Source organism: Eucyclogobius newberryi, unplaced genomic scaffold, assembly GCF_026437365.1.
Source record: "Eucyclogobius newberryi isolate DKJ021-1_F unplaced genomic scaffold, fEucNew1.0.hap1 SCAF_17, whole genome shotgun sequence".
Lineage (NCBI taxonomy): Eukaryota > Metazoa > Chordata > Actinopteri > Gobiiformes > Gobiidae > Eucyclogobius > Eucyclogobius newberryi.
Window position 1 is genome coordinate 34,185,274 of NW_027315801.1, and position 16,400 is coordinate 34,201,673.

The 16,400-nt window shown below is 50.0% G+C and overlaps 1 protein-coding gene across 1 annotated transcript in view; it reads left to right on the plus strand.

Annotated features, from left to right (window-relative positions):
* The window catches only part of LOC140363553 (contactin-4-like), a 218,166-nt gene that overhangs the window by 74,017 nt on the left and 127,749 nt on the right, over positions 1-16,400 (plus strand). Inside the window, exon 5 of the mRNA XM_072450184.1 lies at positions 10,971-11,174. Within this exon, the coding sequence (XP_072306285.1) occupies positions 10,971-11,174 (204 nt within the window). The remainder of the gene's footprint in view (positions 1-10,970; positions 11,175-16,400) is intronic.

Here is a 16,400-nt window from a genome sequence, read left to right on the forward strand (position 1 = left end):
CCGCCACAATACCTTTCTTGAAAAATGTGGATATAGTTTATGTTTCCAAATAACAAACCCCCTCCTTTTGTTGACTTGGGTCAGTCCGTGTGCGCGGCACATTCAGGGCTGCAGCGCTGACCTGTCCACTATAGACTCATGCTCACGTCTGCTTTTGAAACTGCTTTAACACTATCTGACTGGGATTAAACAGGTGTTTGTCACTGGCAAACAGAGAGAGTGAGAGTAAAGAAAGGAAAGGCAACGAGTTTTAGAAAATTAGCTGTCAGTTTACCCCAAAACTGATTCTGCTCTCTGGTTTATTCCAACCCGCGTGTCCCGCATCACATAAATGGACAGAACGGACTGAATTATTACAGCTTTTGGTCTAAGAAAGAGGCTCACACAAGGGAATTTTGAGAATGGAGCACGGGGCCAATCAGAGAGCTCCGCTGGGGTTGACTGGAGAGGCAGATTCTACAAATAAATCCAACAAAAACCAGCCCCCACGAGCTCCTCCGCGTTCTGAGGTCCGACGGTGTTATTCACACTAAACACATGCAGGCTGCCGGTCAAAACCTGCTAGACCAGTTTGGAAAGGGACATTTCTCCACCCACTCCTCCAATTGCTCAGTCGCTGTCGCGCTCTAAGTGAGAGATTTAACTCATCACAGTCCAAGAAAATCTGATAAGTTTCCTGCTCCAATTTTAATCAATCGTCCAAAATGCAAATGTAAACTGGGGCGTGTCGATTGAGCTGTTTGTGGATTGATTCTTCTAAATCTTCTCGGCCCAACTGCACTCGACCTCTTCTAGTCCATATTCAGAATGCATGCGATCCATCAGACTGCAGCTGGGCAAATGACACGTGACCCCTGACCCCTGCGGCTTGTGTATCACTGAGGACAAATTGCCATTGCAGAACACTCTTGTGGATCCTGTTGTTTTCTGGGAATGGTCTCAATTGATTGGGGATGTCAAGATTATTTGGTAATTGTAATAATTCAGTGATAAAACAGTATAATCCTAAAAACTAAACATTGTGACTATTTTAGTTCATTACGTCATTTCAATTCAATCCAATCTGTGATGCAAAAAAGTGTAGTGCTTTTTATATGACTACTATTTACTTTTGCTTTGATTTCCTTTTTCAGAACAATAATGTAATGAAAGCAAATGAAAGATTTAACTTTTGTTTCGTTGTGTGTAAATGAAAAAAAAATGAATAACTGCAAAATTGTGACGTTTCTTCTGAGAATAACAGTGACATTCTACTTTAATATTGTGACATCCCGACTCCTGATGCCAGTGTCAAAGTGACCAAAAGTGCCCTTTAAAGTCACAATGTTGAGTCCTGAAGATGCCATTAGTCCATCCCCAAACTCAATCTGATTTATCTCATGTATATGATGTACTCACCTGTGCTTTACACTCACCGTGGACTTTGTGTGACATTTACTTTGAGATTTTAGAGTAACTTGGACAATATTGATCTGATTTAGCCGGATTTGTCAGGGAAAGAAGAGCACAACAACATTTACTGACACTCAGAATGTGTCTCAGAAGGTCTTTGTGAGTCTATGCAAACAGGTGGCAGCGTTTGGACAAAATCTGAATGTTTTCCGTGATATATTTTTGTGCTCTTTTTACTCTAAGGTCACAACAAAAATCCAATCCTACTGAAAGTACATTTAAAGTGTATTGAGAACCTTTTTAATCAACATTTGGGAGCGTTTCTGGTGAAGCTCTGGTGTCCTTGGCCGGTCGTGTTTTATTCCTCTGCTGCTGCTGCTTCGATCATTAAGACGGGATTGATGCTGCTGTTCATTATACAGGAGCTAAATGGAACTGCAATGAAAAGCTGCCACTCACTGTCACTCACCATTGTATTATTCCATTACTGATCATCCGCAAAGAGCTCTTAAGTCATGGCACAAAACCGAGGAGCTTTCCCACTTCCTATTTCCTGCTTCCTAATTCTCACCATAAATCTTTTACAAATCTATTAGTAACCTCTTATTTGCTGTTGTTCCACATTGTTGCACTCTGCACCTTTGGAAGATAAACTTTTAAAAACACATTAAAAATACATGTGACTTTTGAGAGCAAAGCAGGGATTTATTATTTAGGGGGTAATGGGATATTACTTGCACCTCCCAAAGTGGCTGCGACTTGTGACACACGGATTGTACAAAGTGCCGTGTCAGGGCTTAATATCAGAACAAACAGCTACTTTAATGATTACAACTATCAAAAATAAGGGAAAACAACATTAAAATAGGACATCACATCGGTTAATATCCTTTCAGCACGAATAACACAGTAATAATGAATTAAAAACACATCAACATTTGGATGTGAATAATACAAAATCTGTGATTTTCCAGACACAATAAAACTACCAATCATATTCTGCACTAAAGTAAATATGATATGATTAAACCTCTAACTGTGCATACATCCATGGAAAGGACATAAGCAAGAAATATATAACTTTTCTAAATTGAAATTATCATTTAATTTATTTTAATTTAAATGATAGAGTCTTGTATGGAACAGTCTGTGTTAAAGTGTGGTAAACGGTCCAAATAATACTCTATCTAGAACCACATTCTCTCCACTCTGTTCTTTTCCTCTACTAGAAATCTGTCATTACACAATAGAGTCTAAAATGTAATATTCAGAATATGAAATGGTAAATCTGTGGCAGCAGCACAAAGGCAGTTTCCACACACTGTGTTTTATGAACCTGCAGAACCAAGAAGGCTAAAAACTGAAACATGATGGACCTTAGGAGTGTTTTGAAGTGCAGAGCTGCATTACACTGCATTATACTGCATTATACTTCATTGTACTGCATTATACTTCATTATACTGCATTATACTTCATTATACTGCATTATACTTCATTATACTGCATTATACTTCATGGAGGTTCACGCACAGTTGTTCATTTTTCATTTTGTGAAGATAGACTTCATATTTCAGGAGCTGATTGTTTTTGTCCTTATTTGAAAAGGCTTTCATTCTTATGCAGCACGATCAGAACATCTTGCTCTGCATATTTCCCTCATAATGTCAGACACAGACGTCCTGAAGCCGCTGGTGTTTTAGAGCAGATTTACCATCTTTTTTGTCCTGAATAACACTCCGAGGAGCCCAGAACATGGGCAAAATAATCAGTTTACTGTAGTACTCCAGTATACTGTAATTAGGCCCGAGCGCCACAAGCTGGCGAGAGGCCTATTAATCTCGTAAGGCAGTGCGAAGCACGGCTGCGAAAGTGCGCACGTAGTGCGCACAAAATCGAGCGCGAAGCGCTCGCCCACTTCCAAACACTCACTAACGCACTCCTCCACTCATGCACGCCCCGTGCATACTAATTAGTTGTAGGAAAATGGAACATTACCGTTGTAAACGGGCGAAGCCCGTGCAAAAGTTCGCACTAAACGAGCACTTTACATTGGGATGACGACCGCGGTCGTCATCCCCATATAAAGCACTCATTTGCGCTAAGTAGCTCACGAATACGTTCCCCATCTCTTGCATGTTCCGTGCATATAAGCATGTAAGGCAAAAATTGAACATTATTACTGTATAGAGGGCCAAAAACACAAAGTGGGCGGAGCCCACTCAAAATTATCGAAAGTACCCGTCAGTGACCAGGGACCCACACCATGAGGTAGGAAAGCGCGAGCGCTTTCCGAAAATGTATAGTTTATGATATTTGAAAAATGGGAAACATTGTTTTCGCATCGGAATATTATTCTTTCTTTCTTTCTTCTTCTTCTTTCTTCTTCTCGGGACCAACCCCCCTATTTTTCACCCAGTGAACATTGACGAAAAGTCACAAAAATTTGCATGCCTCTAAAAATCGTGCCTCTCTACATTCTGGCTATTTCCCTTTTCTAAAATTAAAAAAATTGGCGCGTCAGCGCCCCCAAATGTACCAAAAATGCATTGAGAGATGGGAAATGACCCAAAAAAAATCAGATCGTAGAATCATGAAATTTGGCGCAGAGGTAGATGGTGACAAGAGAAGTAAAAAATATTATTACGGCAACGCCGTCCGCCCAACCAAATGTCGGCCATATTGCTTCAAAAATGGCTAAACATGACTTCGGAGTTTTTCCAAACGTCGTACTTTTATGAACTCCTCCCAGGGCGTTGGCCCTAAAAAGCTGAAATTTGGTGAAAATGCTACTGAGGAGTGGGACATCAAAAGTTATCCAAATTACATTGATACCTCTCACGGTCTCTGTGCGGCGAAGCCGCAAACTGTAGCTAGAATTTCAGAAATCTCCCATATTTAAAATTTCTGCCGTTTGCGCAGATAAAGTCCGAATTGCGTCAAATTAGAATCAGTTGTTAAACTCTTTGCCCTAAACCTACTTGAAGTGAAATAAATTCATTTGGCGCCACAGCGCCCCCTACAGATTTTATATGGAGGTTAAATGTTTAGTTTTGCGAAATTATATGAAATTTGACACACAACTCAATTTTAGCATCCCCATCAAAAAAGTCAATGACTCATGTCATAATTGTTATGGCGTTGCCGTAACGATGACCGAAACCTTTCATGTTATTCCAATGGGGAAATCGCCAGAACATGTTTACACTTTAGACTTTCACAAACTCCTCTTAGGGCGTTAGACATATTAACCTGAAATTTGGTGAGACTCATCTTCAGGACCATCAAAAGTTATCCACATTTTTATTCTAAGAGTCACGGTGTCTGTGCGGCAAAGCCGCACATTTTGCCAAGAATTCAAAATAAAATGTCTTTTTGATGGTAAAACAAAGGGGAGAAGATGTGACAGCGTCACAGATTCAGCAGTAGGCGTAATAAAAGGACAATTGGGGCGCGTTAGCGCCCCCTCCTCTTGTGGCGTGGCGGCGGCGTAGCGAGGGCCGATCATTGCCGCTTGCGGCTATATTTCTTATTGTTCTCATTTCTAATGCACCCCAGGGGCCCCCGTACTCCGAGCTGGGAGCCGCTGTTTTAGAGCCTCTGCAGCTCCAGTGTTGTACACAGACTGTGACTCTGAGCTGGAAACAGGGCGGGGTCAGCAGAGCATGTGACACGCTTGAAATATTATTAGTACTTGACTCAACAATAAATGTTACATCAACCAATAATTTACCAGCGTCAGACAATTAACAATAAACAATATACAATAGTTTAAATAAATAAAATGTTCTCTTTCCAGAGTCTCAAGCCAGAATCACTGACAGTGGCAGAGCAAAATGTGCTAAAAGCATTAGCATGTGAAACACACAGGTCTGACAATAGCAGCTCTGCAGGGGCCAAAGCAGACGCTCACTTCTGCAGGGGCCAAAGCAGACGCTCACTTCTGCAGGGGCCAAAGCAGACGCTCTCTTCTGCAGGGGCCAAAGCAGACGCTCACTTCTGCAGGGGCCAAAGCAGACGCTCTCTTCTGCAGGGGCCAAAGCAGACGCTCACTTCTGCAGGGGCCAAAGCAGACGCTCACTTCTGCAGGGGCCAAAGCAGACGCTCACTTCTGCAGGGGCCAAAGCAGACGCTCACTTCTGCAGGGGCCAAAGCAGACGCTCACTTCTGCAGGGGCCAAAGCAGACGCTCACTTCTGCAGGGGCCAAAGCAGACGCTCTCTTCTGCAGGGGCCAAAGCAGACGCTCACTTCTGCAGGGGCCAAAGCAGACGCTCACTTCTGCAGGGGCCAAAGCAGACGCTCACTTCTGCAGGGGCCAAAGCAGACGCTCTCTTCTGCAGGGGCCAAAGCAGACGCTCACTTCTGCAGGGGCCAAAGCAGACGCTCACTTCTGCAGGGGCCAAAGCAGACGCTCACTTCTGCAGGGGCCAAAGCAGACGCTCTCTTCTGCAGGGGCCAAAGCAGACGCTCACTTCTGCAGGGGCCAAAGCAGACGCTCTCTTCTGCAGGGGCCAAAGCAGACGCTCACTTCTGCAGGGGCCAAAGCAGACGCTCACTTCTGCAGGGGCCAAAGCAGACGCTCACTTCTGCAGGGGCCAAAGCAGACGCTCTCTTCTGCAGGGGCCAAAGCAGACGCTCACTTCTGCAGGGGCCAAAGCAGACGCTCTCTTCTGCAGGGGCCAAAGCAGACGCTCACTTCTGCAGGGGCCAAAGCAGACGCTCACTTCTGCAGGGGCCAAAGCAGACGCTCACTTCTGCAGGGGCCAAAGCAGACGCTCTCTTCTGCAGGGGCCAAAGCAGACGCTCACTTCTGCAGGGGCCAAAGCAGACGCTCACTTCTGCAGGGGCCAAAGCAGACGCTCACTTCTGCAGGGGCCAAAGCAGACGCTCTCTTCTGCAGGGGCCAAAGCAGACGCTCACTTCTGCAGGGGCCAAAGCAGACGCTCTCTTCTGCAGGGGCCAAAGCAGACGCTCACTTCTGCAGGGGCCAAAGCAGACGCTCACTTCTGCAGGGGCCAAAGCAGACGCTCACCTCTGCAGGGGCCAAAGCAGACGCTCTCTTCTGCAGGGGCCAAAGCAGACGCTCACTTCTGCAGGGGCCAAAGCAGACGCTCACTTCTGCAGGGGCCAAAGCAGACGCTCACTTCTGCAGGGGCCAAAGCAGACGCTCTCTTCTGCAGGGGCCAAAGCAGACGCTCACTTCTGCAGGGGCCAAAGCAGACGCTCTCTTCTGCAGGGGCCAAAGCAGACGCTCACTTCTGCAGGGGCCAAAGCAGACGCTCACTTCTGCAGGGGCCAAAGCAGACGCTCACTTCTGCAGGGGCCAAAGCAGACGCTCTCTTCTGCAGGGGCCAAAGCAGACGCTCACTTCTGCAGGGGCCAAAGCAGACGCTCTCTTCTGCAGGGGCCAAAGCAGACGCTCACTTCTGCAGGGGCCAAAGCAGACGCTCACTTCTGCAGGGGCCAAAGCAGACGCTCACTTCTGCAGGGGCCAAAGCAGACGCTCTCTTCTGCAGGGGCCAAAGCAGACGCTCACTTCTGCAGGGGCCAAAGCAGACGCTCACTTCTGCAGGGGCCAAAGCAGACGCTCACTTCTGCAGGGGCCAAAGCAGACGCTCTCTTCTGCAGGGGCCAAAGCAGACGCTCACTTCTGCAGGGGCCAAAGCAGACGCTCTCTTCTGCAGGGGCCAAAGCAGACGCTCACTTCTGCAGGGGCCAAAGCAGACGCTCACTTCTGCAGGGGCCAAAGCAGACGCTCACTTCTGCAGGGGCCAAAGCAGACGCTCTCTTCTGCAGGGGCCAAAGCAGACGCTCACTTCTGCAGGGGCCAAAGCAGACGCTCTCTTCTGCAGGGGCCAAAGCAGACGCTCACTTCTGCAGGGGCCAAAGCAGACGCTCACTTCTGCAGGGGCCAAAGCAGACGCTCACTTCTGCAGGGGCCAAAGCAGACGCTCTCTTCTGCAGGGGCCAAAGCAGACGCTCACTTCTGCAGGGGCCAAAGCAGACGCTCACTTCTGCAGGGGCCAAAGCAGACGCTCACTTCTGCAGGGGCCAAAGCAGACGCTCTCTTCTGCAGGGGCCAAAGCAGACGCTCACTTCTGCAGGGGCCAAAGCAGACGCTCTCTTCTGCAGGGGCCAAAGCAGACGCTCACTTCTGCAGGGGCCAAAGCAGACGCTCACTTCTGCAGGGGCCAAAGCAGACGCTCACTTCTGCAGGGGCCAAAGCAGACGCTCTCTTCTGCAGGGGCCAAAGCAGACGCTCACTTCTGCAGGGGCCAAAGCAGACGCTCACTTCTGCAGGGGCCAAAGCAGACGCTCACTTCTGCAGGGGCCAAAGCAGACGCTCTCTTCTGCAGGGGCCAAAGCAGACGCTCACTTCTGCAGGGGCCAAAGCAGACGCTCTCTTCTGCAGGGGCCAAAGCAGACGCTCACTTCTGCAGGGGCCAAAGCAGACGCTCACTTCTGCAGGGGCCAAAGCAGACGCTCACTTCTGCAGGGGCCAAAGCAGACGCTCTCTTCTGCAGGGGCCAAAGCAGACGCTCACTTCTGCAGGGGCCAAAGCAGACGCTCTCTTCTGCAGGGGCCAAAGCAGACGCTCACTTCTGCAGGGGCCAAAGCAGACGCTCACTTCTGCAGGGGCCAAAGCAGACGCTCACTTCTGCAGGGGCCAAAGCAGACGCTCACTTCTGCAGGGGCCAAAGCAGACGCTCTCTTCTGCAGGGGCCAAAGCAGACGCTCACTTCTGCAGGGGCCAAAGCAGACGCTCACTTCTGCAGGGGCCAAAGCAGACGCTCACTTCTGCAGGGGCCAAAGCAGACGCTCTCTTCTGCAGGGGCCAAAGCAGACGCTCACTTCTGCAGGGGCCAAAGCAGACGCTCTCTTCTGCAGGGGCCAAAGCAGACGCTCACTTCTGCAGGGGCCAAAGCAGACGCTCACTTCTGCAGGGGGCTGATTGGACCTGGAGGTGGAGTTACTTCAGAAAGACTACTGTATAGTTCATATAAATGTGAACTGCTAATGATCCTGTTGGAAACTGTTAACTCTTTATTGAAAAGGGGCGGAGTCAACAGAAGGTTGTACTTCTACTACAATATACATGTTATCAATACTTTTTTATGTCCAAAATAAACTTAACCAAACTAATTACTTGAATAACTATTTAAAATAATTTGAGTTCGAAGAATAATTTTGTAACACCATCGTTTTTTATTTTCATTTGATGAATGTTTTTTGGAAGATGCAGAAATATTGTCCCTATAAATAAAAGGTGTTAGATATATTTACATAGATCATCTCAAATGCTTTGCTTTGGATTAGGATAAAATCATTCAGTATAAAAAGGTGTTTGAATGTGTCTAGATTGAGAACATTTTAATAGTATAAGATCAGATTTTGTAATAGAATAATACATATGTTTTGATCACTTTTGTGCTTCTTTCAGTTACTCAGACTCTGACACAAGTCATTCATGAATCAGTACTTTTTCATTTTAAAGTAGAACGTTTTGGTCTTTTCTCCTCTGCACGGCCAAAGCAGTTTTGACTCCTCAACATCCAAACGAGCCTCGTTGGATCAGAGTCCGACTCATGTTTCAATTATTCCTCCACTGTAGCGCCGACTCATCGCTTAGACAACTTTTTACCAACGGCCAAGATTGCTTTTGGGACAGGGATGCAATATGGTCCAGGGCAATCTATCCTTGTGTCAATATGTCAAAACACTATCATTTCTTTACTTATAAACTTGCTGATTGTGAGCGCAAAACTCTCTCGCCACAGTCCATTTGCTTCGCAGACTTTGCCAAAAGCTTGTTATCCCCGTGATGAATCGAAAACTGGGCTTTGTGTATTGAAAATGGCTATTATGCCACTGCATCTTGTGCTAAATGTGTTATCTATGGCTCATTCAAAAGTTTATTGCATTGAAGCAAGTTAACTTCTATCCCACTGTGAGAAAGTCAGGCACACAAGCCGTTTGTGTGAAGACTTCACGCTCAACCTTTATACCATTAAAACCAGATACATGTATAACTAATTATTCATTATAATTACTATCTTCATTTGACCTGTCTTATTTTGTACATTGAATGCCATTTTTACTCTTGGTTCCTCCATCTTTTTACATTTCCATTCAATCAAATCAAATCAATCAAATCAGTTTGTAGAGGACAATTACAAAACGGCAAAATCACAATACACAATACACAATACACAATACACAATACACAATACACAATACACAATACACAATACACAAATGCATTGACATCTCAGTACATTACAATACAAATAATTTAAAATGTATTTAAAAAAGAAATTCTAGACATATTTAAATGAGGAACTCGAGGCAACTGCTGTTAGGATTTTGGGTGTTACAAAAATACATTTGATTTAAGTGTTAATTTATGTGAAATTTTAATTTATGTTGAAGAAAACATTAGAATTCTATAGAAATGCTGCCTGAGTAACAGCTTCAAGGTTTCAATTAAATGTATACCATATATACTTATATATAGGTTTATTCTGAAGTTGAAGTGTTGTGCCACTCACATCGGCCTCTTGTTACTATTCTTGGACGCACAATGAGATTCTAGCAATTTATAACGAGAAAAATACTCGTAAATGCAATGTTTTATCTAAAATAGGTCAGGAGTTTTGCAACATGGCTGCAAGATCAGGCTGTGACAAAATGACTAGTCCTATAGTTCCTGATTATTCATGCTTCTTCATGTTGCAATAGTAACTCACTAACATCACTGTGATAGTGATTGAGGGCATCTATTGAGTCCAGTGGTGGGTAAGAGTAATCGCTGTTTAATTATAAATTGTGTTTTTAATCATTGCTGGCTGGCACTCACTCCAGCCCACTAATTGCTTTATCCCCATAGGCATCTCTATCCACATGAAGTGATGGTGCACGTTCACTCCAGACGGCTTCCAGTGGCACACAAACATAACCCGTGCACTGGACACAACCCGTGCACTTGACACAACCCGTGCACTGGACACAACCCGTGCACTTGACACAACCCGTGCACTGGACACAACCCGTGCACTGGACACAACCCGTGCACTGGACACAACCCGTGCACTGGACACAACCCGTGCACTTGACACAACCCGTGCACTGGACACAACCCGTGCACTGGACACAACCCGTGCACTGGACACAACCCGTGCACTTGACACAACCCGTGCACTGGACACAACCCGTGCACTGGACACAACCCGTGCACTGGACACAACCCGTGCACTGGACACAACCCGTGCACTTGACACAACCCGTGCACTGGACACAACCCGTGCACTTGACACAACCCGTGCACTGGACACAACCCGTGCACTTGACACAACCCGTGCACTGGACACAACCCGTGCACTGGACACAACCCGTGCACTGGACACAACCCGTGCACTTGACACAACCCGTGCACTGGACACAACCCGTGCACTTGACACAACCCGTGCACTTGACACAAGCCGTGCACTGGACACAACCCGTGCACTTGACACAACCCGTGCACTTGACACAAGCCGTGCACTGGACTGACCGATTGTGTTTTTCTCCCGTTGTGCACAGAGCTCACCTTCACGTGGATCTTCAATCAGTACCCGTCGTTCGTGACTCAGGACACGCGGCGCTTCGTGTCCCAGAAGACGGGGAACCTGTACATCGCCAAAGTGGAGCCGTCCGACGTGGGCAACTACACCTGCGTGGTCACCAACACCGTCACCAAGACCAGTGGGCAGGGCCCGCCCACTCCGCTCATACTCAGGGTGGATGGTATGCACGCTTTCTCTTGATATATTTGGTACTCATGGTCATTACATCTAGTCAACTTTTCTTTAAAAACTGTTCTAGTAGGTTTTGCCTTTAAAGCAGAAGTAAGTAGTGTTGGTGATACAGATCCCCTGCAGCGCCCTGGTCAGAATACGTTGTTAGAAAATAGACGCAACCGCTTTCTTTCTTTATCATATTAAAGGCGTAATGGATGATTTTTCGCCGATTTGAGAACTCAGGTGGAAGTGCGCATGCCACTCCCCCGTGCACATGCCACTCCCCCGTGCACAAGCCACTCCCCCGTGCACATGCCACTCCCCCGTGCACAAGCCACTCCCCCGTGCACATGCCACTCCCCCGTGCACAAGCCACTCCCGCGTCCACATGCCACTCCCCCGTGCACAAGCCACTCCCCTGTGCGTATGCCACTCCCCCGTGCACATGCCACTCCCCCGTGTGGACTGATACAACACACACGTACGTTTGTTTATCAGCGCGACGGATCGCATCACATCTCTCGTCTCCCGTAGATTTCTGTCTTCTTCTGAGTCAGCTCGAACTATCTTTCTCCGTCTTCATTTTGTCCCGTACACTGAGGGAACTATGTTATGATAGATCCATGCGCTTAGACACAGGGAATCGTGCTGCTCATGGGGACGAGCCAGAACGAGGCTCTGCAGGTGAACGAGGCTCTGCAGGTGAACGAGGCTCTGCAGGTGAACGAGGCTCTACAGGTGAACGAGGCTCTGCAGGTGAACGAGGCTCTGCAGGTGAACGAGGCTCTGCAGGTGAACGAGGCTCTGCAGGTGAACGAGGCTCTGCAGGTGAACGAGGCTCTGCAGGTGAACGAGGCTCTGCAGGTGAGCGGTAGGTGCGTTCTATGATTGATACGTGGCAGGACTAATCGACAGTCCACGCCACGAGGAAATGAGACTCAGATTTGGGCCAAAAAATTGTCCATTACGCCTTTAAGACAGTAAAATCACATACAAAACATTTCACATTGCCAAATATTAAAAAAAGAGCCAGGGTTTCTCAGGAGAGTTTTCTTCGGATCGATGGTTTTCCGCCCAGAGACAGCAGGGGGCGATGACAGACACTTCGAATGCCCAAAAATACATATTTAACCTTCACTGGGACTTACAAAGACGTTCAATAAGGTGAAAATGTGACTTAGTTCTGCTTTAAATGCTACTATACGATGTACGGACACTTTTTTTTAATTAGTACTACTTCAGATTGTAGCCTTGTCGTACAACAATTATAGCAGTTGTTACATCCACTGAACTTGTCTGTTCTATTCCAACTTAATTACAGCTGTTAATTATAATTAGACAGTCCGTACTCCTTTACATGCTACTACACAATGCTGAGGGTGCTTTTTATAACTATTTCAGATTATAGCCCGCAATTTCAAATGACTGTATTTTCTACAACTTGTGAACTTTTCATTGATTACAGCTTAATTAATACAGTTAATTGACAGTAAGTTTAGCCTCTTCTTCTTTACATGCTACTACACTATTTGTTGATATTTGGTACTGCTTCAGCAAACGGCCTTGTAATATAACAATTATTACAGTTACATCTACATATGTTTTATTACACCTTTATTACAACGTTTCCCCTTTGAGTACAGCTATTACATGATTATTACTGTTAATTGACAGGTTCAATTACACGTTACAAGTAAATACACGTGTGTACATTATTCAGGAATGTGTTCTAAACAATGTGAAAGGTGAAATCCATCGATATGAATAGATAATTATATTGTAATGCATAAATTCCCCAATAAAACTAATTATCTGAGTAGTACAGTTCATGTTTCTATGTTAGATATTTGAGAAATAATCTGTAGTGGAAGAAGAATATTATAACACGTTATATTCCCCTTTGCAAAAAAGGATGATTAAGGAACTGAAAAGAAACATATTAACAAGGAGTTCATATTATGATCACTACTTTTTCTGTCTTTGATGAGTGAAAACCACCTTAAAGTTTCAGCTCTAAAAATGTAAGTAACACCTTCATTTACTTTCATGACCTGGCGACACAATCAAATGAAATGAAAGCAAAGAAGACAGACATATTTTTACATTTGAAAGAGAGAAATAAGTCTGTGGCTTTAGTCCTCGCTCTGTCAAAGAGATATTATAGTCTGAGCTTGAACAATATCATCAGTATCACATCATCAAAGTCACTTTCAACTTTATCCCACGACTGGAAAAGAAACTCAAAGAACTCGTTTTTCAAAGTTAAGGACGCTGTAAATCACTGGCAATAATTGCAATCTTTTGATGCTCTGTGTGTGAGACTGAGGGGGTCTGACGGAGGCTGACGGGGGTCTGACGGAGGCTGACGGAGGCTGACGGGGGTCTGACGGAGGCTGACGGGGGTCTGACGGAGGCTGAGGGAGGCTGACGGAGGCTGACGGGGGTCTGACGGAGGCTGAGGGAGGCTGACGGAGGCTGAGGGAGGCTGACGGAGGCTGAGGGGGGTCTGACGGAGGCTGACGAAGGCTGAGGGGGGTCTGACGGAGGCTGACGGAGGCTGACGGGGGTCTGACGGAGGCTGACGGGGGTCTGACGGAGGCTGAGGGAGGCTGACGGAGGCTGACGGGGGTCTGACGGAGGCTGACGGAGGCTGACGGGGGTCTGACGGAGGCTGAGGGAGGCTGACGGAGGCTGAGGGGGGTCTGACGGAGGCTGACGAAGGCTGAGGGGGGTCTGACGGAGGCTGACGGAGGCTGACGGGGGTCTGACGGAGGCTGACGGGGGTCTGACGGAGGCTGAGGGAGGCTGACGGAGGCTGACGGGGGTCTGACGGAGGCTGAGGGAGGCTGACGGAGGCTGACGGGGGTCTGACGCAGGCTGACGGAGGCTGACGGGGGTCTGACGGAGGCTGAGGGAGGCTGACGGAGGCTGAGGGAGGCTGACGGAGGCTGAGGGGGGTCTGACGGAGGCTGACGAAGGCTGAGGGGGGTCTGACGGAGGCTGACGGAGGCTGACGGGGGTCTGACGGAGGCTGACGGGGGTCTGACGGAGGCTGAGGGAGGCTGACGGAGGCTGACGGGGGTCTGACGGAGGCTGACGGAGGCTGACGGGGGTCTGACGGAGGCTGAGGGAGGCTGACGGAGGCTGACGGAGGCTGACGGGGGTCTGACGGAGGCTGAGGGAGGCTGACGGAGGCTGAGGGAGGCTGACGGAGGCTGAGGGGGGTCTGACGGAGGCTGACGAAGGCTGAGGGGGGTCTGACGGAGGCTGACGGAGGCTGACGGGGGTCTGACGGAGGCTGACGGGGGTCTGACGGAGGCTGAGGGAGGCTGACGGAGGCTGACGGGGGTCTGACGGAGGCTGAGAGAGGCTGACGGAGGCTGACGGGGGTCTGACGCAGGCTGACGGAGGCTGACGGGGGTCTGACGGAGGCTGAGGGAGGCTGACGGAGGCTGAGGGAGGCTGACGGAGGCTGAGGGGGGTCTGACGGAGGCTGACGGGGGTCTGACGGAGGCTGAGGGAGGCTGACGGAGGCTGAGGGAGGCTGACGGAGGCTGACGAAGGCTGAGGGGGGTCTGACGGAGGCTGACGGAGGCTGACGGGGGTCTGACGGAGGCTGACGGGGGTCTGACGGAGGCTGAGGGAGGCTGACGGAGGCTGACGAAGGCTGAGGGGGGTCTGACGGAGGCTGACGGAGGCTGACGGGGGTCTGACGGAGGCTGACGGGGGTCTGACGGAGGCTGAGGGAGGCTGACGGAGGCTGACGGGGGTCTGACGGAGGCTGACGGAGGCTGACGGGGGTCTGACGGAGGCTGAGGGAGGCTGACGGAGGCTGAGGGGGGTCTGACGGAGGCTGACGAAGGCTGAGGGGGGTCTGACGGAGGCTGACGGGGGTCTGACGGAGGCTGAGGGAGGCTGACGGAGGCTGAGGGAGGCTGACGGAGGCTGAGGGGGGTCTGACGGAGGCTGACGAAGGCTGAGGGGGGTCTGACGGAGGCTGACGGAGGCTGACGGGGGTCTGACGGAGGCTGACGGGGGTCTGACGGAGGCTGAGGGAGGCTGAGGGAGGCTGACGGGGGTCTGACGGAGGCTGACGGAGGCTGACGGGGGTCTGACGGAGGCTGAGGGAGGCTGACGGAGGCTGAGGGGGGTCTGACGGAGGCTGACGAAGGCTGAGGGGGGTCTGACGGAGGCTGACGGAGGCTGACGGGGGTCTGACGGAGGATGACGGGGGTCTGACGGAGGCTGAGGGAGGCTGACGGAGGCTGACGGGGGTCTGACGGAGGCTGAGGGAGGCTGACGGAGGCTGACGGGGGTCTGACGCAGGCTGACGGAGGCTGACGGGGGTCTGACGGAGGCTGAGGGAGGCTGACGGAGGCTGACGAAGGCTGAGGGGGGTCTGACGGAGGCTGACGGAGGCTGACGGGGGTCTGACGGAGGCTGACGGGGGTCTGACGGAGGCTGAGGGAGGCTGACGGAGGCTGACGGGGGTCTGACGGAGGCTGACGGAGGCTGACGGGGGTCTGACGGAGGCTGAGGGAGGCTGACGGAGGCTGAGGGGGGTCTGACGGAGGCTGACGAAGGCTGAGGGGGGTCTGACGGAGGCTGACGGGGGTCTGACGGAGGCTGAGGGAGGCTGACGGAGGCTGAGGGAGGCTGACGGAGGCTGAGGGGGGTCTGACGGAGGCTGACGGAGGCTGACGGGGGTCTGACGGAGGCTGACGGGGGTCTGACGGAGGCTGAGGGAGGCTGACGGAGGCTGACGGGGGTCTGACGGAGGCTGACGGAGGCTGACGGGGGTCTGACGGAGGCTGAGGGAGGCTGACGGAGGCTGAGGGGGGTCTGACGGAGGCTGACGAAGGCTGAGGGGGGTCTGACGGAGGCTGACGGAGGCTGACGGGGGTCTGACGGAGGCTGACGGGGGTCTGACGGAGGCTGAGGGAGGCTGACGGAGGCTGACGGGGGTCTGACGGAGGCTGAGGGAGGCTGACGGAGGCTGACGGGGGTCTGACGCAGGCTGACGGAGGCTGACGGGGGTCTGACGGAGGCTGAGGGAGGCTGACGGAGGCTGAGGGAGGCTGACGGAGGCTGAGGGGGGTCTGACGGAGGCTGACGAAGGCTGAGGGGGGTCTGACGGAGGCTGACGGAGGCTGACGGGGGTCTGACGGAGGCTGACGGGGGTCTGACGGAGGCTGAGGGAGGCTGACGGAGGCTGACGGGGGTCTGACGGAGG